Below are 22,359 nucleotides of genomic sequence, written 5' to 3' on the forward strand. Positions count from 1 at the left end.
TACAGAGGCAAAACCCTACTCTTTATGTCTCAGAACCTTATGTGGAAAATGAGATTGGTTCAGAAGTGGTTCCTCCCACTTCTAGTCACAATATTATGACAGCATGTATAAGGTAGAAAGGAAACGTTGAACCTGGTACCTGGATACTTGACTTTAATTCACTTGCTTTCATTCATGTTTAGTCATACCTGTAAAATGAAGTCTTCCACTCCTACTTCTTACATTTGTTAAAATATTAACTGCTGTATGTTGTGAATAGCATTTTCAAGGTCCTCCACAGAAGTAGCATATAATGACAAGCCATGAAATTAGAGCCCCTCCTACTTGGGTTATTTCAATGTTCCTTACCACCAGAAAGTATTTGCCTAACATCTCAACTAAATCTCTCCTGCTACAATAGCAAACAAAGCTTTTCTACAGGACCTTCTTTGGTCTCATTGACTCTGATCTGAAATAAGAGATCTAATCTCCCTATTGTTAAAAGTAATAATAATGATGGATGCCCATATGGTTTTTCTTTCATTACATAGCTGAGACTTCCCTAGATACCATTCAGCACTACCTTCTAACTCTAGAAATTGAGTGTGACAGAATAATGTCAAGAACAATACTTGCAGGTCAAAATAGAGTCTGGGGTCACAAGTTTGTTTTTCAAAGCCTCCATATTCTCATCCACCAAATGGAGGCAATTAATACTTTTGGGATATTATGATAAACCAGTAGAGGCATCAGCCTTAACATCAAAAGATACAGCTTTTAAATTCCAACTTCACCTAAGTTGACCTTAGGAAGATCATTTAACTTCAAGTGCTGAATCTTCTGCAGTAATATAAAAATCATCAGAATCTGGGATGGCCAATTGCCTACTCCATTCAGTTTCATCTTCTACTTCACTAGTGAATTTAGTGGGATCTACAATGAATTCCCTGCAAGCTAAAATGTTGCTCTGCTCTTCTTGCTCCCAAGTGGGTACTTGTGATCTGCCACTCTCCCCCAGAAAGAACCACTGGATGCCAAACAGAAGCTGGTCCCAGATGTCACCCCAAAACCCACTAAGGCTGCGTCTATGGGAGCAGACAGTCAGGGACCAGGTAAAAAGCACTTTGAAGATTAGCAAGGGCTTAGTCTGAGATTCTTCCCTTCTAGAAGCATCCATGACTAACTAAAAGGCCCATTTAGGGTTTTCAAGCAGAGAAAATTAGGGAGATGACACTGAAAAATTGTAGGCTTCAGCTCTGACTTTGGCAATAGGCACATGGGGAAAAAAAACAAAACCTCTACTTCTGTCAGTTAAACAGCAAATGAAAGAATAAAACCTAGAATTTTGGCAAATATTAATTATGGGGCCATCTAACAATGAGAAATAAAAACCATAAACTCTTGGAGAACTGGTTTAATTTCTCTCTTCCTACATTGAGGACTAGACCAAGGTAGTTTCTGATACAAAATGCCATTACTTTAAAAAATTAACAAAAAGAATTTTAACGTCAAAATGATAGGACTCAATAGTTTGGTTAAGGAACACAAGAGGAACTATTAAATCTACTCAAGAAATCTACGTATTGCTTACCCAGTGTGATCCTAAAGAATGGTTTCCTGAATGGCACATTATTAACAAATAATGTGTGATAAAATACAGATCTGATTTGAGACTAAGGTGGGATGTGCCACATCTCTTTTTCTAAGGGAAAAAAATCACTGTAGTTAAGTGGAAGAGTTTTGCTCCCCAGAATTCCTCAAGAACTATATCACTGATATTACAAAGAATAAGATTCCAGTTGTCATCTGACCACAAATGAATTGTTTATCCTTCACACTTCATTTTATAGGCCCACAGAATTTTCTATAGTAGGCCTAGGAGACTGTCCAGACTAGGAATTCTCAAACTGGGATTCAAAGAGGTTTCATGAATATTCCCAAGGGTTTAATGAATAGATTTTAGATGGCCTGTAAATTTGAATTGCAGGAATTTTTTTTAATTTTTTATTTTTTACTAACTTCTAACTAAAATTCTGTATTTCCTTTAATTACTTAACATTACTTAACTAAGAGATACAGGAATTTTTACCAGATTGCCAAAAGATGTCAGGATACAAAAAAGATTTAAGAACCTCTGAACTAGACCACAGACTTCATTTTACAGATCAATAAAATGAATCCCGAAGTTAATTATCTTGTTCAAGGTCCAAAGTTTAAAAAGGAAAAAAAAAAAAAAAAATTTTTTTTGAAACTTCTGGTCTTGCTTATTATGCTTAATAATAGTAAAGCAATAGCATAGCATTAGTTTTAAGATTTGCAAAGCTCTTTCTAGCTCATTTATGTAAACTAGGATACTATTATCATCTTACAAATGAGGAAACGCAGAGTGATCAAAGTTAAGTGGTTTAACCAAGTCACACAAATAGTTAAGTGTCTAAGGCTAAATATGAACTTAAATATTCCTAATTCCTGGGTCCAAGTATCCACTATGGAATTTATTTGCCTCAATATATTCATTTGTGAAATAGAGATCTGAGAAGCAAAGAAAACATAAAAATGCTTTGAAAAAACACTAATCCAAGGTATTATATACGGAGATGATCCCAGAAAATACCTTATCCTTGTTTCAGGGAGCCCAAATTAAATACCTGGCATAATTATAAGTTCTGAAAGTTACACAATCTTGACAAAAAACTATGAATGCTGAAATAAGAAATGAAAAGGTAAAATCACTTCCTGTAGTAAAATAGTTATATTCACTCACCTCGCCCCAAAGGAGCTTTTCCTCTCCTGTAGTGTCACTTCAAGATTAGGATTTGTAGAGGCATCCAACATTACCAAACAGAAACCCCAGGAAGTGATTATATGTATTAGAATTAGCAGTATTTAGAATTATAATTATACGAAATATAATAGAAATAGAAATATAATTATAGAATTATAATTATAATGTAGTAAGACATGGGATCTGCCTCCAGCTTTTAATATAAGTATTTATAGCAAGCTCTCCACTCAGTTTGTATTTACCATATTACCACTTCCAAATCTCTTAATAAGGAATTTTTAATTTTTTAAAATAATGGATATACTATTTATTAGACCAAATTTCCAAAATTTGATTAGCAATCCATCAATTTCATTTAAAAGTCCAATGAGAATCTGTTAGTACTTTGTTCAGCTCAATATAGCCCCTTCTTTAGGCATAAAGACAGTTGTTACTTACCAAGAATATACTGGGTTATATTCACTTAACCATCTATATTCTTTAGAAAACTCTTGACAAATGTGAGTGGCCATGCTTAGAACATTCTACTAATTTGCCAAGCTGTTCTTGAACACTAAGATTGTTCCCCTACTACTCAATATTTTATAGAATCAGTGTATACACATACATCATACATATGTATACAGTACTCAACAGGTGTTATGTGACAATGATTTTTTAAAATATTTTAAAGTTTATATTGATGAGATGTGTAAGTATTGATAACTTTATTTCATACTTAAGTTTCCTTTGTAATTCTGTTTATTTTTTTATTTTGTGGACTTAACATTCTATGAGGGGGTCCATAGGCTTCACCACATAGCCAAGGAGCACTGAAATGTTTAAAAAAAAAAAAAAAAAAATTTTTTTTTTTTTTTTGAAGAATCCCTGGCTCTATATCAAGACTCATCAATTATAAAACTGAAATTTACCTACACACAAAACTTGAAGCTTTGCCTGGTTGGAATTCAAAGGCAGCTGATGGACCTCTCTCTCCTACCACCCCTTCACTATGGACTTGCCCAAAAAGCACATAATTGGCAGCTACATACGCCTTCCTCCAAATCCCAAGGCTCTAGTAAAATGAAATGAACTTCCTCACTAAAAAGGCTGCTCTATATTTTCCAGTTTGATCAATCTTCCCTCCCAGGTTTGCACAGTATTTCTTATTGCTTCCAAAATAGTGATATCTTAAGACTTAAGTGTTATTCTACCCCACATTTGGTTTTATCCCACTCCCCCTCCCCCAGCTCCTGGTACTTAATTGCCCTCTCAACTAAAAAACTGCCTAACCTTGTGTGAACTTAACAGAATTAAAAAGGAACTTATGGTCAAAAAAGAACCAGAGAATATCATGAAATGCAAAATGGATAATTCTGATTATAATCTGTACAAACTAAACCAATGCAACCAAGATTAAAACCAATGTAGTGGTGGGAGGGTTGGGGGAAGAAGCGGTGGAGAGGAAGATTACAGCCAGTGTTTCTGATAAAGACCTCGTTTCTAAAATAGAGAACCGAGTCAAATTATATAAATCATTCCCCAGTTAATAAATGGCCAAAGGATATGAATGATTTTCAGATGAAGAAATTAAAGCCATGCCATCTATAGTCATAAGTATACCCTTTGATCCAGCAGTGTCATTACTGGGTTAGTATCCCCAAAGAGATTATAAAAGAGGGGATAAGATCCATCTGTGTAAAAATGTTGGAGCAGCTCTCTTTGTAGCAGCAAAGAATTGGAAGCTGAATGAATTCCCATCAACTAGGGAATGGCTGAATAAGTTATAGTATATGAATGTAATATATTATTGTTCTATAAGAAATGATGAGCAGGCTGATTTCAGAAAAGCTTAGATTTACATGCACTGATGCTGACTGAAGTAAGCAGAAATGAGAACATTGTACAGAGCAATAGCAAGATTGTGATCAACTATGATAAACCTAGCTCTTTTCAGCAATGCAGTGATCTAAGACAATTACAACAGACTTGAGATAGAAAATGCCATCTGCATCCAGATAATTATGGAGACTGACTATTGATTAAAGCATCGATTTTCACCTTTTTCTTTGATTTTTTTCTTCTCTTGATTTTTTTCCCCTTTTGGTCTGATTTATGTTTCACAACATGACAAATAAGAAATTATGTTTAGAAGAGTGTATATGCTTAACTTGTATTTGGATTTCTTGCTGTCTTGAGGGAAGAGGGAAGGAGAAAAAAATTTGGAACACAAAATCTTCCAGTTTTACATGTATTCGGAAAAATTAAAATACTATCGAGGGGGGAAAAAAAAACTGCATACCCTTTTATCCAGCAGTGCCATTACTGGGTATATATCCCAAAGACATCACAAAAGAGGGAATAAATAGGATCCATCCTATACAAAAATGTTTGGAACGGTTCTTTTTTGTAGTGGCAAGATCTGTATGTAAGCCATTCCCATCAGTTAGGGAATGGCTAAGTTATGGTATATGAATGTAATAGAATATTATTCTATAAGAAATGATGAGCAAGTTGATTTCAGCAAAGCCTAGACTTATAAGAACTGATACTGAGTGAAGCAAGCAGAATTCTGAGAATACTGTACATAAGATGATTGTGTGATGATCAACTATGATAGACAGCCCTTCTCAGCAATTTGGTGATCTAAGACAATTCCAATAGACTTGGGATGGAAAATGCCATCTGCCTCCAGAGAAATAATTATGGAAATTAAATAAGCCTCAAAAGCATACTATTTTCACCTTTGCTTTATTTCGTGTTTTTTTTTCCCTTGTGGTTTTTCCCTCTTGTTCCGATTTTTCTTTCCAGACATGACTATTATTTAAATGTGAAAAATAATTGTACATGTATATCTCAGATTGCCTGCTGCCTTGAGTGGAGGGAAAGGGGGAAGAGAAAAAAAATTTTGAAGTCAAAAATCTTACAAAAATGAACCCTGAAAACTAGCTTTTACATATATTAGGGAAAATAAAATACTATTAAAAAAAAAAAAAAAAAGAAAAAAAAGTGAAAAAGAAAAACATCATAGTTGAAAAGAGCAGAATTTTCAGTTTAGTCCTTCTAGACACACAAAAACATGAACAAATGCAAGCTTACTAGAAGGCCCTAATGACCAGTTGCAGATTTTATTGGTTCTCATCAAGGATTGTACCTTAAATGATGGCATATGAAAGGGGATTCACAGTCTAAAACATGGGCTCCAAGATCCAAAGAAGCAAAGTTTAAAAAAAAAAAAAAAAAAACCCTCATGTGACACCTCTAAAAATGAATGTGGTCTATATTCCAATATCATCTTCATGCTGAAACTATTACTCCTCTCTAAGAACAGGACAAGCAGCCATTTTTTCAGCATCTGTCAAAAAGAAAAATCTTAAGATGAAAGCTGGGGAAAGAAAGAAAGAAGGAAGGAAGAAGGGAAGAAAGGGAGGGAAGGGAAGGGAAGGGAAGGGAGGAAAGGGAAGGAAGGAAGGGAGAGATGGGGAGGAAGGGAGGGAGAGATGAGGAGGAAGGGAGGGAAGGGAGGGAGAGATGGGGAGGGAGGGAGAGATGAGGGAGGGAGGGAGGGAGGGAGGGAGAGAAGGGAGGAAGGGAGAGAAGGGAGGAAGGGAGAGAAGGGAGGAAGGGAGGAAGGGAGGAAGGGAGGGAGGAAGGGAGGGAGGAAAGGAGGAAAGGAGGGAGGGAGGAAGGGAGGGAGGGAGGAAAGGAGGGAGGGAGAGAGGGAGGAAAGGAGGAAAAGAGGGAGGGAGGAAGGGAGGGAGGGAGGAAGGGAGGAAGGGAGGAAGGGAGGAAGGAAGGAAGGGAGGAAGGAAGGAAGGGAGGAAGGAAGGAAGGAAGGAAGGAAGGAAGGAAGGAAGGAAGGAAGGAAGGAAGGAAGGAAGGAAGGAAGGAAGGAAGGAAGGAAGGAAGGAAGGAAGGAAGGAAGGAAGGAAGGAAGGAAGGAAGCCAGGCAATATCAGGTTCACAAAATGGATCAGGGGATGCTCTCTCTACTTCTGGCAGCAATGGATCTTGCTCACTTAGAAAAATCGTTGCTGGCTTAGTCATTCTTTGGGGTCCAGACCATATCAAAACGGATTTAGACATAATGGTACCCTAGGAAACTACCTCTAGGAAAATATTCTATGCAAATAAGAAAATACTGAAGTATACTATTAAGAACAGGGGGAGAGAAAATACTAAAGTGATATTCCTAACTGGTTCATAAAATTAATTCAATCTTCTGAATATAAAGTTTCCACCATCCCACAACTAATACAAATTTAGTCACCTTTAGACTATTTGTGAGATCTGCACAAAGACTATCAAAATTAAAACAGATCTTAGAAACCATCCAACTAATTCAAGTTTATAAACACTTCAAAACATGATCTGACATAAAAAAGAGAAATGTGAGAAGTAGACCAAAGACACTCAAAAATCATATTAAGGAACTATCTCCCTAAAGGAAGCAAAGTAGAAAAGAAGATGTCAAACACTGTTCAATGTCAAGCTGGGTAGAGAAAAGAGAAGGAGCCATAGATTCCTGCTTCAAAAGGTCATTCACTGATAGGACCCGGTCTCTATCACCACTTTTAAACTACAAGGAAAAATGGAAGCTGTCAAGGATTGAGCAAGCAAAAGCCTAGAACTGCCTTTACCTTCCACATCTGGTATCCTTCTGGGCAAGACTGCAAAAGAGCAAAATGTTGCTACTCCATATGGATATATATTGATTGGGCCTAAGAGCTTTCTGTGGATAATAAAATATGGAAGTGAGTTAAGAGTGGAGTCTTTTTACAAGATTGTCATACAGACCAGCAAACTTTAAGAAAGACAGAAATCTGTTCCTTATGCAGACAAATATTCCAGAAGCTTAACGGTTTTTTCCCGCTTTATAACTTTTACAATAGCTCCTTTCTTGATTTTTTCACAGGATCTGAATCCAAAGAGAAGAGATGTGTTAATAATCCAGGAACTAGAACACAGAACATTTCTTTACTACAAACAAAAAGATACCTAAGAATTCCTACTTCTTATTGAGGGGAAGGATTTTAATGACTGTGTGTCAACATGACCATGAAAGTGGAAATTTTAGACGCTAAAGAAAACACACCATGTAAAGTATCAGAAAAGGAAATACAAAAATAAAGCTTTTAAAGTTTTGCCTCTTTATTCAATGCTAAAAATTGGCGCCTGAGAGTCAAGTTCCCAATCTTTAAATAAGCTGAAAAGTGAGAGGCAGTGGAGAAGGGAGCAAATAACAACCCTCAGGCGGGTTTGTGAAGGTACTTTTTTTTTGTTTTGTTTTGTTTAATACATCTGAAAAGAATGCATATACAAAGAATTGAGACATGAGAAAAGCATTGGTTCAACACTAATGAATCTACAAGAATTAGGATTTGGGGAAGATGAATGAGAATCCCTAGATATTTAAAAAATTGGAAACTGCAAACCAATAGTTTTCTGATAAAATCCTATTAACACTGGAGTCTTCAATAAGACTTCTTCCCACGATTTTTATTGTATTAGAGCCCCAGCCTCTGGCTCTGGGGTATCTCATATGCAAAATACAGATAAAGGGGGTTCCCCTGACTGGTCCCTATGGTATTATATCTCCTTCTTATCAAGCTTCTTGATGAAGTTGGCTGTCCATCCCAAGTTCTCTTGAAAATGATCAGAATCATTTTGTAAACCTTCTTCTGCCAGCAGCACTCCTGTTATCCTTAAGTCTCAACACACCAGGTTCACCAGCTGTGTTTCATGAACCATGATAAATTGCCCATCTTGGCTCAGGTGATCAGATCAGGAGTGACAGGAAAAATAAGATTTTCTTTTAAAAATTCTAACCTAAACCCATCTGGTGTGGTTCCAAAGGTACAAAACCTGTACTTGTACCTTCACTTATTGATGAATAAAGTTTGAACCTTAACCTCAAAAGCAGCAACTGGCAAATCTCAGTATCATAGTCAAAAATACAGTGCATCCCACAATAGGGGGAAGGAGAAGGGGCAATACATGCTTCACCCCACTTGGGATGGTTTCATTCAACACTGGACCTACTCAGAGTGGGGAACAAAAAGGCAACTTTCAAAAAGGAGTATAAGTTATTGAGGGGGAGTATTCCCTATACTCCTTCCTAAAGAGCACCAGGAAGGGATTATCTGTTTCCTGAACCAGATCTGGGAAGGAGAATCCAACTTCTTCCCTCCCCTCCAAACTACCCCCTCTCAAAAAAAAAAAAAAAAATAAAATTATCCACTGGCTAATAGATTTTAAAAAAAACACTCCCCCCAAAAAACCGCAATACCACCCCCCCCAAAAAAAACTGAAGGAAAAAAAAAAAAAAAAACAGAAAAAAAAAAAAACAATAATTCCCAGATTACTTGCCAGATCGGCACCAGGGAGCAGCTTCAAAAATTTTAAGCCTAGAATTAGTCTGTTACAGAGTCATCATAAGCATGCCTTGCTTTTTCAACCAAAAAAAAAAAAAAAAAAAAAAATTAGAAACAGTAAACAAAAATAAAAAACTAGTACTGATCAGTTTTCTGACAATACATAATTACTCAAAATTAACTAGCATTTAAACCAAGTTGGGAGGGAAACGGGGGGCCCCTAGGCCATGTCTCACACTAGAGTGTGGGGGTAGGTGCAGGGCATTTGTCATTATTGCAAAAACGAATTTTAATTTCTCTTTAGTTTGATTTAACATTGCTTTTAGTATGATGCCGACACCAGCTTTGCAGAGGGGGCTCTGGAGGGATGTTCATAGCAGCACACACCTGCGGCTCTTCTTCGGTTCTGGAGGCTCCAGGGCAGCCAGTATCGCCTCGTCAAATACATTCTTTAGGCCTTTCTGAAAAGGGGTAGAAAAAGAAAAGGGGCAGTCTGATTCAGTATAATAATTAGACAAAATGAAAACAAACACCCCCAGAATGGTAAACAAGATCTGAGAACAGGAAATAACTACCCAAGATTTCAATTCCATTATCTCCTTCCATCAAGCTTGGTTCAAGGTATATATTATAAAAGCTAAGCAGTTCTGTAGCAGGATAGCCGAGATATTCATGACAGACACTGGACTTTTGAGGATGCTTTTTACAAACCAAGAAGCAAACAAGCATTTGTGTAATTCACTCAATTCAAGGCAAGTCTGTGATGTACTAGAACTTGGCATACAGATATCACATAATTACTACCTTTAAAAGAAGCAGTGGGATATGGACCCAAGTGAGGGTTCTGGAAGGTTCAAAATATAATACAGGGGCGTCCTTATGATGGGAAATGCAAGCATGGATGAAAACAGCATCAGTCAGACTTCAGTAAGCCCAAGTTAGCAAAGGATCATTCACTGAGAGTACCCTTTGTCCCACCCATTAAAAGTAGCTGGGGCAACAACCAGAAGCAGTGAATGTGTTAACACAACAAAATCAGATATAAGGAAAGCAAGAAACATGGGTACCTTGTCCACAGGTCAATCTAAAGCCAGTCAGTGCAACAGGAATAAAGCTTCATCAGGCATTCATACAAACAATTACAATTCTTTTAATTTCAAAATGTTAAGGTGGCTACAATTATGTTTTCCCTCATAATGACAAATCAGAAGCAGCATGAAAATAAAGGTAGCAGAGCTATACATGTCAACATTAACAAACCTTAGGTTCAACTGTTCAAAATGGAGTTGGGGTTATAAAAGTTACTGTAACAAATGCATTTGTAAAGCAGTGGCAGATACATCAACTTGTCTTCCCCTGCCCACCCCACCCCCAAGCCTAACAAATAATTCCACTACAGCACAGACAGCCAAAGCACTAGCAACAGAAAGGGTTGATGCACAAGGGAAAACCCAGGAAAAATCCATCACATTATAGTGCCTACTAGCAGGCCACCTCTTCCCACTTAAGTTTGTCATGCAAGTACAATTAATCACAGCTTCACAAGTATAAAATGAAATGAGTGCATGATTCCAAACACCACCGAATGAGGGGTTTTCCTTTATTTTCTCCTAGAGGGCATTTTTAATGCTACACCTGAGCCCCCGTTTACTCCAATTACCAAAACCATAAAGCTCCAAGCGTTTGGCTACTCAAGGGGCAGACAAGAGTTTGTCCACTCCAAATCTGCCTCCTGATAACATAATACTTTGTGTTTTACTAAGATAAAGATAGATATATAATGCAGTTTTAATCAGAAAACTAATACAGAGGTTGCTCTAAGGTGGTAAGTAAAAAGACGCAGAGGCTTTCAAACAGGATGGTTTTATTCCTTTGTGGTTTTTTTTTTTGTTTGTTTTTTAAAACGGAGATTCTACAATGGTGGGACAGGAAGCAGCAGCAAAGAGGGGAAGGAGAAAACAGTTTAGAATATACAGCACTTCCTTTTGGGTTGAGTTTCCGGAGGCTCGAGGGCAGCTAGGATAGCCTCATCAAACACATTCTTCAGACCTCTCTACAAGACAGAGGGGAGGAAAGAGAACAGCAGCTAGGTTAGAGGATTACAAAAAGACTAGCAGATACAAACAGCACCCAAGGATAAAAAAGGGCTGAATGCACATAAAAAGGTAGGTGAGTACAGGATTTAAAAAGAGATTTGAAAGAAAATACACAAAACACCTGGAAATATATAAGAATTTAAAAGGGTAAAAGAAAAGATCAAGGCAAGGCATTTGGCCCTCTGTTCCCCACCTCTTAATACACATGGGAATGAAGTATCAGAAGGAGGGACTTGCTCAATGTTAAATACTTCAGGGTTAACAGAGTTAGAAGCATAATGTAAGATTCTTAAGAAGGTTAGTACAAAGATCAATTTGCTACAGCACCATGCTGTGAACATAGTAAAGGGCAAGAACCCAATTGTAATGGAAATATTGTGAACATGCCAAATCCTAAAGAATTTCAGATAGATGGATACATATGTTCTTTCTAGCAAATAAATGAAAATTAAAAGGTTGGCAGAAATCCAGATGTTAAGGATTGTAGATAATTATCTGGTACATTCCTGAAATTTCATTTTGCTTGTTTGGAAGAAACTACATAATTGCTCCAAAAAATAATTTAATTGGTACTTAAAATTTCTGACTTATGTGAATTCAGCCTCTGAATAACTGAAGAACACAAAGCAATAAACTATATGGGCATGCTATTTGTTTCTAAATATTAACAATATACCCATTGTGATTGAAACCACATTTCTGAACAAGCTCATTTTTCTCAATACAAATTCTCAGCAATTTCCAACTAGTTTTAAATTAGCAAAGAAAACCCTAAAATAGCATTGGCTTCAGTTATTCAATAATACTAAAGCATCATCATCACCCAAGTTATAGGAAAATAAAGAAAGATACAAGGAGTTAACGCTATAAAAGCAAGCGGGTCCAACGTGCTTGTGATATGTGCACAAAGCATGGAGTGGAGAAACAGAATTGTCTCTTGCATCCATAGATATAGAAAGGAATTACCTTGCAGTACAGCCAGAATGTAGCGGAAGGTCCTAAAAAACCTGATAAAAACTATCTACACTCACTCTGGTCTCCTCTACAGAGAGTAAATATAAAGGATATCCCAAAAAGTGTCTCATTTCCATTAGCCCAAACCATTTTATTCATAATAAGAGTATCTCCAAAAGCCTTGAAATCCTGGAAAAATCAAAGTCTCCCAAAATTCCCTCACAGCATGCCATAAGTTGCCTGCTACACAGCAAACTCAATCAGGGACCAAGTAACTGAAACACAGAAATTTATGTGTCACCAAAGTTTTGCATCAGGAATAGATAACTACGTCACTTTTAATGCTCCTTAACACTTTCTCTGTGTATATGTGTATGTATGTATGTGTGTGTGTGTGTGTGTGTGTGTGTGTGTGTGTGTGTGTGTGTGTGTGTGAAAGCACATAAAACATAAGAAAACTCTAAGGTCTAAGAAAAGCTCATTTGTTCTCTATCTTAAAAATAAGAGTATTTTAGCCTATTGTAATATAACATATGCTCTTTGAGTACAAAGGTCATGTCTTACGACTATATGGAGGAAAGCCTTAGAGTGAAGGCTTTACAGACACTGTACAAGAGATCCTTGTTCTTTAGTTAATGGTCGTACTAGATGGCTGAGGTCACTCTGAACAACAAGATGCTAGACTGTTATAACACCTCAAACAAACAAGTACACAATATAAATTTGTAAAAGAGGAAATTAAGGAGAAATAAAAGCAATCCCTCTACTAAAAAGGGAAGGAGAATAGGATACACACACCACTGGAGAGATGAGAAAGATGATAATTTAAGAGTTGGTATTAGAATATTTCTAAAAAGACAATTTTTAAAAGAGTGAAAAGCAACAATTTTTTTAAAATGAATTACCAAATTTTATAGATAGAAGGGACAACAGCAGCCATCTAGTTCAACCTATACTCCAAACAAAGAAATCTCCACTGTGTTATACCTGACAAGGATTCATCCAATCTTTTCTTAAAAGACTGTCCATTATACTTCTGGTCAACTTATAAAAAATAAAATAAAATTTTAAGTAAAAAGTTTTTCCCTGTCATAAGCTTAAATTTGCAAGAACCTGTTCCTGGTTCTTGCCTTCTAGTATCAAACAGAACAAGTCTAATCACCTTTCTACATAAGCCTTTCAAACATTAAAAAATAAAATAAAATAATTATCATATCCATTCATGCCTTCCACTCAACAGAAACCTCTGTAATCTTCTCTAAGATAAAGATGTCAAGTTCTTTCAACCAATTTTCCTGACATGCCTAGACAAGGTATTTCACATTCTAGTTGTTCCTCTTGATATGCTCCAATTTATCAAACTCCTTCCTAATTTGTATATCTCAGAACTAAACTAATATTCCAAATGTAGTCTGACTGGATACCAAAGTACAGCCAAGACTATAACCTCCTTACTCCTAGAATATCAATTCTCTCTTAATAGCCCAAGATCACATTTGCTTTTTCTTTTCCTTTGCTCTCTTTACTGTGGAAAAGGAAGGGATAGAGACTTATACAAAGTTTATAGCATGATAAAAACTAATTTTTCCTTTTTACTTTTCAAAACCAAATTTTTTAAGGCTTTATGTTTATCACCATTAATTTTTTGTTTTACTCATTTCAGTCAAATGGTTATTTACAAGGATTTTTCTACACAATATGTAAATTTAGCATTTTCCCATAAAATGCCCAATGTAGCTAAAGTTAATGAACTATCATATTATGGAATAAACCAAAATAAAAAATGCACTATATGTCAACCACAAAACAAACCACAAATTACAAAACCATCTTTGAAACAGCTAAGGAAAAATGCCTTTAAAGGACATCTACAAGTACATAATAGCCACTGCCCTCCAAAACAATCCAGATTATCTGGATGCACAGATAAAAGCAATTCATAAAGTTAACAGAAATACATAAACTTTAGCACATTAGGCATGAATGGCTTGGCATCTAACCCAAGGTTTCAGTGAGATTTCTACACTAGTTGCTTCATATTATGTTTCCTACAATGTAAAAAGTCTGTTAGAAAAAAATCTAGGTTAAAATGGAAATGCAACACTTCAGTTAAAATTCCTTAGTGGATTTACATCCACTAAGCAAATAGAATCTGCAAAACTAAAGCAATGGAAAGAAAGAGAGCTACAAATTTTTGGGAAACTTGGACATTAAAGAGAGTAAGCAAAAATATTAATACAATCTAGACCTAGCTAAGGAAGCAATATCCAAGAATCCCAAGAATTGTATGAGAAAAGTTTTCAACTAGTCTGACAAAGTTTTCTATTACTCTAACCATTAAAATAGTTTCTCCACATGTTAACACTAAGAGAGCAAAAATATATTTTTAAAAAATGCTAGGCCCAAGAGAACAGAACTAAAAAACTTACATCCTACTTTGCATTGTAGTGTTAACCAAAAAAAAAAAAAAACCTGAACATTATACAATCTATGTCTATAGGCACTGAATATCATGAATGCTATATAAAAAGTTTTTTCTATAAATAACAAGATAAAGAATATATTTAAAAGCTATAAATTTCATCCCCAAAAAGGTTTTCATAAAACTGTCATTTACTATTCTGATGAATCTTCTCATGTTTTTCTAGAAAGCTATAGTGGACCCAGTGGACCAACTAATAGTAGAATTAACCCCAATACACTAAGATGACCTAAAAGTACCATAACTGTTGCCAACGGCAGCATAGTGGTGCATAGTCTCCAAATAAGGCCTCACCTGTGTGAGCGCACTACACTCCACGTATTTGACAGCCTTCAGGTCTCGGGCCAGCTTTTCAGCAGTCTCTGGAGTGATGGGCTTCTGTTTGTTCTTAGCAAGTTTCTCAATAGTTGAAGGGTCATCTCTGAGATCAATTTGGGTCCCAACAAGCAAAAAAGGAGTCTTTGGACAGTGGTGAGTAATCTCTGGTACCCACTAAAGACATGAAACATACAAATACCAGTTAATTTTTAGGCTTCAAAAATGGTTCACAAAGCAAAGAAACCTGAAATGTACAAATATTTGACCAACACACCTTTTCTTTCACATTTTCAAATGAGGATGGGGATACCACTGAAAAACAGACAAGAAACACATCTGTCTGTGGATAACTGAGAGGTCGTAATCTGTCATAATCTTCTTGTCCTAGAAGGCAAAAGGAAAATTATTAAGTACTGAAACTAAATCATTTCAAAGCATGAAAATTATACACATAGGTATATTTATGTGTACTTATGTACACACAAATCAGTTTTTACCATAGCACCTATTACATTTTGGTTACATGAAAAGCAATTTGTCTTTCAGGATGTAGACAGTGCTATTACATGGGATTTCTATGGCTGACTGAAAACCACTTCATTTCCCTCCCAGCTAAACTCCTTTGAATTAGTCATGTCACTAAAAACCTTATCTTGAAAGATAGATGCCTTGTTATTAATACTTCATCAGTCCCCTCTAATTGAAGTATGGGGTGATTAGCTCCTCCAAAATTTCCATTTATTTAAGAAGATTCTTCCTTAATCTCCTCCTCCTCCTTTAGCTTCCTTTGCATGTTGTTTTCTCCCATTAAATTATAAGCTTGAGAGTAATAACTTTCTTTTTCATATTTATATTCCCAATGGTGCAAAGTGGCCATAAGATATAGTATAAAATACCAGTAGAACATTAGTATTAATAGAATGAGCATTTGACTGAGAGGTTTGGGAGTATTAAGGGATGTGAGCAATTTCTTGAAGGCAACATAAATGTGGTCTCTGGGATCAAGCTTGTAATATATACACACACCACACACACACACACACACACACACATGATAATAAGTTCTATAAGTTAACCACCTAATGAGTTATGACTAATGTTATAATTGGAAAATACCTTCATTAAAGTGGTTAAAAATGCACCTTGTGGCCAAAGGCAACATAAAGTCAAATTCTACTTTTGTCAGTTTCCTGACATCTTGGCAATTTTGAATAATGTTCCCCTAATAAACTAGAACTATTATGATGCTTCGTTATTATGATGGCATTATACTGATCACAGGCTCCGAAAAATTAATTATCAGAAAATAATTTCTGGGCCGTTCTTGTACAAGCTAAAACTAAGAGCAGCTTAAGATAATTCAGAAGATTTAGTCACCTAGTGAGACTAAACTACAATGGGAGCACACTGGGTTGAACTCATTTTCAGAATAAAATTTGACTGTTTTCTAGTGTGGTATAGGTGTGTGCAAATATACATGTGTATGTGAAATCATAATTTAAGTGTGTGAATATTATAAAACAATCACAATTTAAGGAAATGCTAAATCTTAGTTCAAATTTCTTGCCCTCCTGGATTTCACTGTAAAAGCTGAATTTCTCTAGCCGAATATCCCATCTACATTATAGGATGTGGGTGAAGAAAGTGCTTATTATAAACAAGTAAAGCACTACAGAAGTATCAACAGTTATTCTCATGTTCTATGTGACTAGAAGGACTCAAGCAAACTAGAGAAGCATTCTATAAAACAAAGATGAACCAGCAGTAACATGTACATATACCGAATAAAATATGCCAAATGTTCTCACCTGCAGTATCAAACAATCCAAGAGTATATGGCTCTCCACCAATCATAACCGTAACTGCATAGTTGTCAAACACCTTATAAAAATATACAAAAAGTTAGAGAAGCGGGAGTCCGTGCACTCAAAAAAAGTGCTTCTTCTCTAATTCTTCATGTAATTTTTCTTTTTCCAGCCATAATTCCCAACTCAAATTCTGCATTCTTCAAATTTTATGAAGTAAATAGGTGATTTTAAAGCACTTATTTTTCAAAAAATTTCATGAGATGAAGCAAATAAAAAAAATTTTAAAAATAAAAAAAATAAAAAAAAAAAAAATGGAGAAGATTCCAGATTCTTACTAAGGACAGAAATCTCCAATTTTCTAAGGTATAAAATTCAATTTTGGTTATACTTGTTTGTTGTTTTATTTAAATGTCCAGTTCAGTTTCTAAAGGATTATTTCTTTTATTATATATTTCTTTCAATTAATTTCCTATTATGGCAGCTACTTTTCTGCATTTCAGGGCATAAGTGACCCTAAAAATGATCCAATTGTATTAAAAAATAAAATTGTAACAAACTCAATAAACAGAAATTTTAAATGCACTTTGAGAAATTATGCCCTTCAATAAATAGAAGAAGAAAAAAGATAACCTGGCAGGGAGTTGGCAAGTAAAAACAAATGTTTCAGAATCCAGTAGAGACAAATGTCATCATTATTGCTTTTTTATATTCTCACTCCTGGACTTTTTTGTGTGCTTTATATGTGCTGAATTCATAAATTAAGTAGGTTTTGTTTAAGTGACAGATTTTTTTTTTTTAAATGACAGAACTGATATTAGAGCTAGCAAGGCTCAGCTAAGCATCCACCTTAAAACAATGAAGTTTTTTTATTTAAATAGTATGCCTAGTATGCAAAAATAGATCACAGAAAAGCATCGGCCTACAGGATCATTAATTTTACAGAATTTATTCAATATGGTAGTATCCTGGGAGGCACATAAAATTTCAAGTCTAGATAGATCCATTTATAAACATATAAAGAAAAAATACAGCCCTCACTCTGTCACTAATAAATAGGCTAGATAGGCTGTACGACTCTGGACAAGTGGACAATCTATAAAATCTTGTATAAATCTTATTTGTACATAATTAACCAAGAAGGTAAGCTTCTTAGAGGTAGGAGGTTGTTTTTTGAACTTGTTGTAACCTTAGAATTTAGCACATTTGGCACTTATTAAGTGCTTAATTCTGATTGAATCAGATTGTGAGCTTCTTGGAAAAAGGAGGACTGATTTCATCTTGCTTTGTAAACAGCACAGTACCTAAAAGAGTGCCTCAAAATTCTGTCTCTACCAATGAATGCAAACTCATTGCTAAGATCCCTGTGAACAAAATACCTTAAAACTGAGAGCCCCACCATCTTTACCCCTTTTTTTTCCCCAAGAGTCACTGACTGACAACACAAAACATAATGTTATTTAATGAGTGAAGCCACACAAGACTAGGTTCCACCAGTCCCAAATAACTTTTAAGGGTGTGACAATCATATCTATCTATACAATCAATTCACATCACCACTCATTTATTAAGAGATCTGGAGTAAAAGATACCAATGATACAAAGAAAAAAACAAAACATATAGTATATAATAGTTACATTGTAAATAATTATTACTATTTTCTCATTTATGAATTCATAACAGTTTGGGAGAGAATGTTCTGGAATTTGGCATTGGCTAGCAGATGAAAGGGAAATAACAGACAAGAAAATTACTTACAAATTCCTGGAAGGAAGGACTTACCTTCCAGTTTTTTATCCTTTTGCTTAATATCTTTATTAATATCTCACCTCTTCACTCTATTTTCCTCTTTCTGGGAATTCTCATTTTAAGGCTTATTCTGCATATTACCACTTTTTGTTTCACACTGAATCAACTTCCTAGTTGATAACTAAATTAATAAGCCTACTCAAACTAGAAGATGTTTCAGTTGTCCTACCCACACCAAAACTAAAATGAGGAACCTAAAAAAAAAAAAAATCATTCTAAGTAGCCTGGTTTGTCTCAAATATGTATTCCTACTCTCCCTCTTTCCCCATTTATACTTTCCTAAACATATAGAAAAGAAAAGAAAGCTTACTATGTTTCAAGAGAGAGCAAAGCTCCACTATACCGCTTGCAATAAAGCCTCCTCCAGTCATTTACTGACAACATAAATGTAATACCAAAATAAACTACTTTTCCCTAAATATGGTACACCATCAAAATATTTATTTTTATTTATAAATATTTCAAAAACGTTTGAGACTACCTAACAAATCCATCTTCCTCATTTACGCTACCAAATTTTAAAGTAGTTTTAAAAAACAAAAACATTTACCCTTGAGATGCTAAAGGATCTCTAAAGGCAACGTATGAAGACAAATACATGAAAAATTTCAAATATCAACCAAGATGAAATGTTTAATGAGATGAATTTATTAAGCATTTCATTGATAAATGAAGGCATTAACACTTACCGTTGGTACATATTCAGATGGAAATTTGTTTGTTGTATATGAAATCAGAAGACATGTCTTACCAACAGCACCATCACCCACAACAACACACTTAATAGTCTGCATTGCTGAAGCCTTTTTATATTCACTTTCAGTATTTCAAATCTAATGTAATCTATGGAAAAAGTAAAAATATATTACTACTCCTTTGTGTTAGTACATTGAGACCAGTTTATTATTGTTTTAAAAAAAGTCATTTATCCCACACTTCTGAGGCTTAAATAGGCGGTAGTACCACACTAGTTAGGATAAAGATTTGCAGAAAATACAGCATTCAAAACCACCCTTTATCCTCAAATAAAGTAGTTGAGAGAACCTTTATGAGAACCTCTGCTTTAGCTATCTCATCTTAACTTTGTAAGAACTTATCCAAAATTAGAGAACACACCCAAGACAAGCATTTTCCTCCCAGGCTACAAACCAAAACTCATGTAAACTTTTTCTCCCTTACATACACATCACCTCCAATATGCTAGGGTATCCAGGAACCTACTGCCTTCTCACTTAAATGTACTAGACACCTAATTTCAATAATAAGTTTTCTCTTACCCCTAATGTGCCTGATTTCTTATGACAAGTCATTCAAACCAATTTGATGTTTTCTGTATTTTTCCTCTTTAGGATGGCTTCTAAAATTTAAACAATTAACTGCTAAGTGTACAGCTATACTTTGGCAATCAGGGAATCCAGAGAGAAAGAGGACCTTAAAAAAAGGTAATCAAAAATTCCATCATTTTATAGAATAAGGAACCAGTGCTCAACAAAATTAAAAGACTTAGCGCAAATGATTATCAAACTACACATCCCATATACTTTACCCTATAATGAAACTATCTTTACATTTTACAATACAGATTCTAGTAAAAAATATTTAAAACAATTTTTCCTTAGTGCTGAAAAATCTAGAAAATAAAGCTAAATTATCCCCAAAGGATTCTCTATTGCCCAAGCCCTAATAGTCCCCACAATGCATCCCCAGTATCCCATTCTTCTACTAATGTTTCAATGATGCCATTTCATTATGGGCAGGGCTTCTACCAATCAATCCTTATCCTTCATACTCTAGTAATTTTCCAAAATAATTTAAAAAAATAAAAATAATTAAAATAAAATAAAATAAAATTTAGAAAAAAATTTTTAAACTCACTAATAATAAAATTTCCTCCAATATCTATAGGAATCTATTTTAAAAATCAGAAAAATCACTGCATGTTAAAACTGGCTTTTTATAATAAAAGAGAGGTTCCAAAGGTCCATGAATTTATCCCACAGCCCCATATGTTCATACTTTCAGGATATTGTTCAAGGAAAGCAGAATGACTTGAACATTAGAACAATACTCAAGACTTGGGTTCTTGAAATATACTTTTACCACTCACAGGTCATTTCGCTTCCCTTCTACTCAAAAAGTGGGAAAAAAAATTTCTCTGCTAACATCACAGGGTTGAGGTTCAAATGAGGTAATACATATGTAAAAAGCACAGGACAATATAAAATTCTTTTTGGCTAAGGTTGATGAAAAAAATACACTAAATACATCAGCTGGTTAACTCTATATAAATTCTACATCCAACTACACCCATGGTATCCTGATCTCACAAGTCTTCCATTAATTTCCTGCGCTAAAGTGTTCACTACTCTACCCATTAAAATTCAACTCATATGTCAAATGCTCTGGGAAAGATTTCTATGATGCCCTACCACTCAAACTCTTTTAAAAACACACACACACGAAGAACTGACTCAGGCAGTGGATTTTTCCCCAAACTTTTTTATGCCCAAGTAACAATATTTTATATTATAGACACTTAGTAAATGCTGAATTATCAAAGAAAAATAGAATAAAAGTCTTTTTGACATAATTGACAATAAACTGGATGTCACATATATTAATTTTTTAACTCATTGAAAGGAAGAGAGATGAGATATGAGAGGAGGAAGGAGAAAAGTAAAAGACATACCAGACCCAGTATGCAACCAGTTACTCTGAAGGGAAGGATATTGCCTCAACTTAGCCAGTGGCTGAAGCTCTCAACCTTGAATGAGATGATCTTCAGACTTAATTTTGGCAAAAAAAAAGGACCCAAATAGAAAAGGGCCTTGCCTAATCTGGCACCCAGCTTACACCAGGCTTTTCAAAGTTAGATCCCACATTACACCCTTACACACGGGGGTCAACTCCATTAGGCATTTATTAAATTTCCTACCTCTGATGTCACAAGCAGGGAGGTCCAGAGAAGCAGGACGGTCAAGTTTACTGCAAAGAAAAAAGTTCCAGAAAATTAGATAGAAATTTTGAACACCCAGAATTGTATTCTGAATTCCCAATTCAAGGAATAAAGAAATAAATCCAAGAAGGAATTTATAAAAATGTGAAAGTGATAACCATCTGTTATTCTGATGAGTCCCAAAAACTCCAGGCAATAATCTGGCTGTTTGTGGAGAGAGAACAAGAAGAGGTTAATTTACCATTACCTCCTCTCTCTAGTCTTTGTGTTGATAACTTATTTAGATATATCCAAGAAATCAAAAAATTAGGTTCTTTTGTCTCCTCTTTCCGTTATCCTATTAATGTTCAATCAATTGCTTACAGATTTAAAAATGTATGTTAATTGTCTCATGATACAAGACTTCATTCAAAGATTTTGAATTGTAAGATTTAAGACCTTAAAGACTAAATCCAAAATTCTTCATTTTACAGAGTGAAAGCTGAGGGGAAAAAAAAAAAAGACTTCATAACAAAAGTAACAAAATTATGAAACGAACTAATATCATCTGCCAAATCCAGCATTCTTTCCGTTATTTGGCTATCATCCTCTCTCCATATCCCAATTGTTAACAACATATAGCTCTCCGTAGCAACCTCCAAGCAGAAAACGATCAAAGGTCAGTCTTAATCCCTGTAATCTCTCAACATTCTTCCAAAGTAATCTCAACCTGAGGGTTTGTTTATCTAAACAGCTGCCTCCCAAACACATATATTTTAGCCTAATCTCATCACCCTCCACCCCAAATTCCCAGGATTCTGGAGATATTATCAAACTCATTT

At 35.1% G+C, this 22,359-nt stretch overlaps 1 protein-coding gene across 3 annotated transcripts in view; it reads right to left on the reverse strand.

Moving 5' to 3' along the window:
- Positions 1-7,872: 7,872 nt before the first annotated feature.
- Positions 7,873-22,359, reverse strand: part of CDC42 (cell division cycle 42) — a 44,143-nt gene continuing 29,656 nt past the window's right edge. For 2 of the 3 annotated variants that reach the window (XM_074305933.1, XM_074305934.1), the window contains exons 2-7: positions 21,518-21,567; positions 19,272-19,425; positions 16,776-16,848; positions 15,242-15,351; positions 14,944-15,141; positions 7,873-9,578 (exon numbers count right to left, since the gene is read on the reverse strand). In XM_074305933.1, the coding sequence (XP_074162034.1) occupies positions 9,489-9,578; positions 14,944-15,141; positions 15,242-15,351; positions 16,776-16,848; positions 19,272-19,376 (576 nt within the window). In that variant the 5' untranslated portion in view covers positions 19,377-19,425; positions 21,518-21,567 and the 3' untranslated portion in view covers positions 7,873-9,488. Of the gene's footprint in view, positions 9,579-10,964; positions 11,171-14,943; positions 15,142-15,241; positions 15,352-16,775; positions 16,849-19,271; positions 19,426-21,517; positions 21,568-22,359 lie in introns of those variants that run through there. The other variant, XM_074305935.1, reaches the window with a different exon arrangement.

The sequence above is a fragment of the Sminthopsis crassicaudata genome, chromosome 3 (genome assembly GCF_048593235.1).
Source record: "Sminthopsis crassicaudata isolate SCR6 chromosome 3, ASM4859323v1, whole genome shotgun sequence".
Classification (NCBI taxonomy): Eukaryota; Metazoa; Chordata; class Mammalia; order Dasyuromorphia; family Dasyuridae; genus Sminthopsis; species Sminthopsis crassicaudata.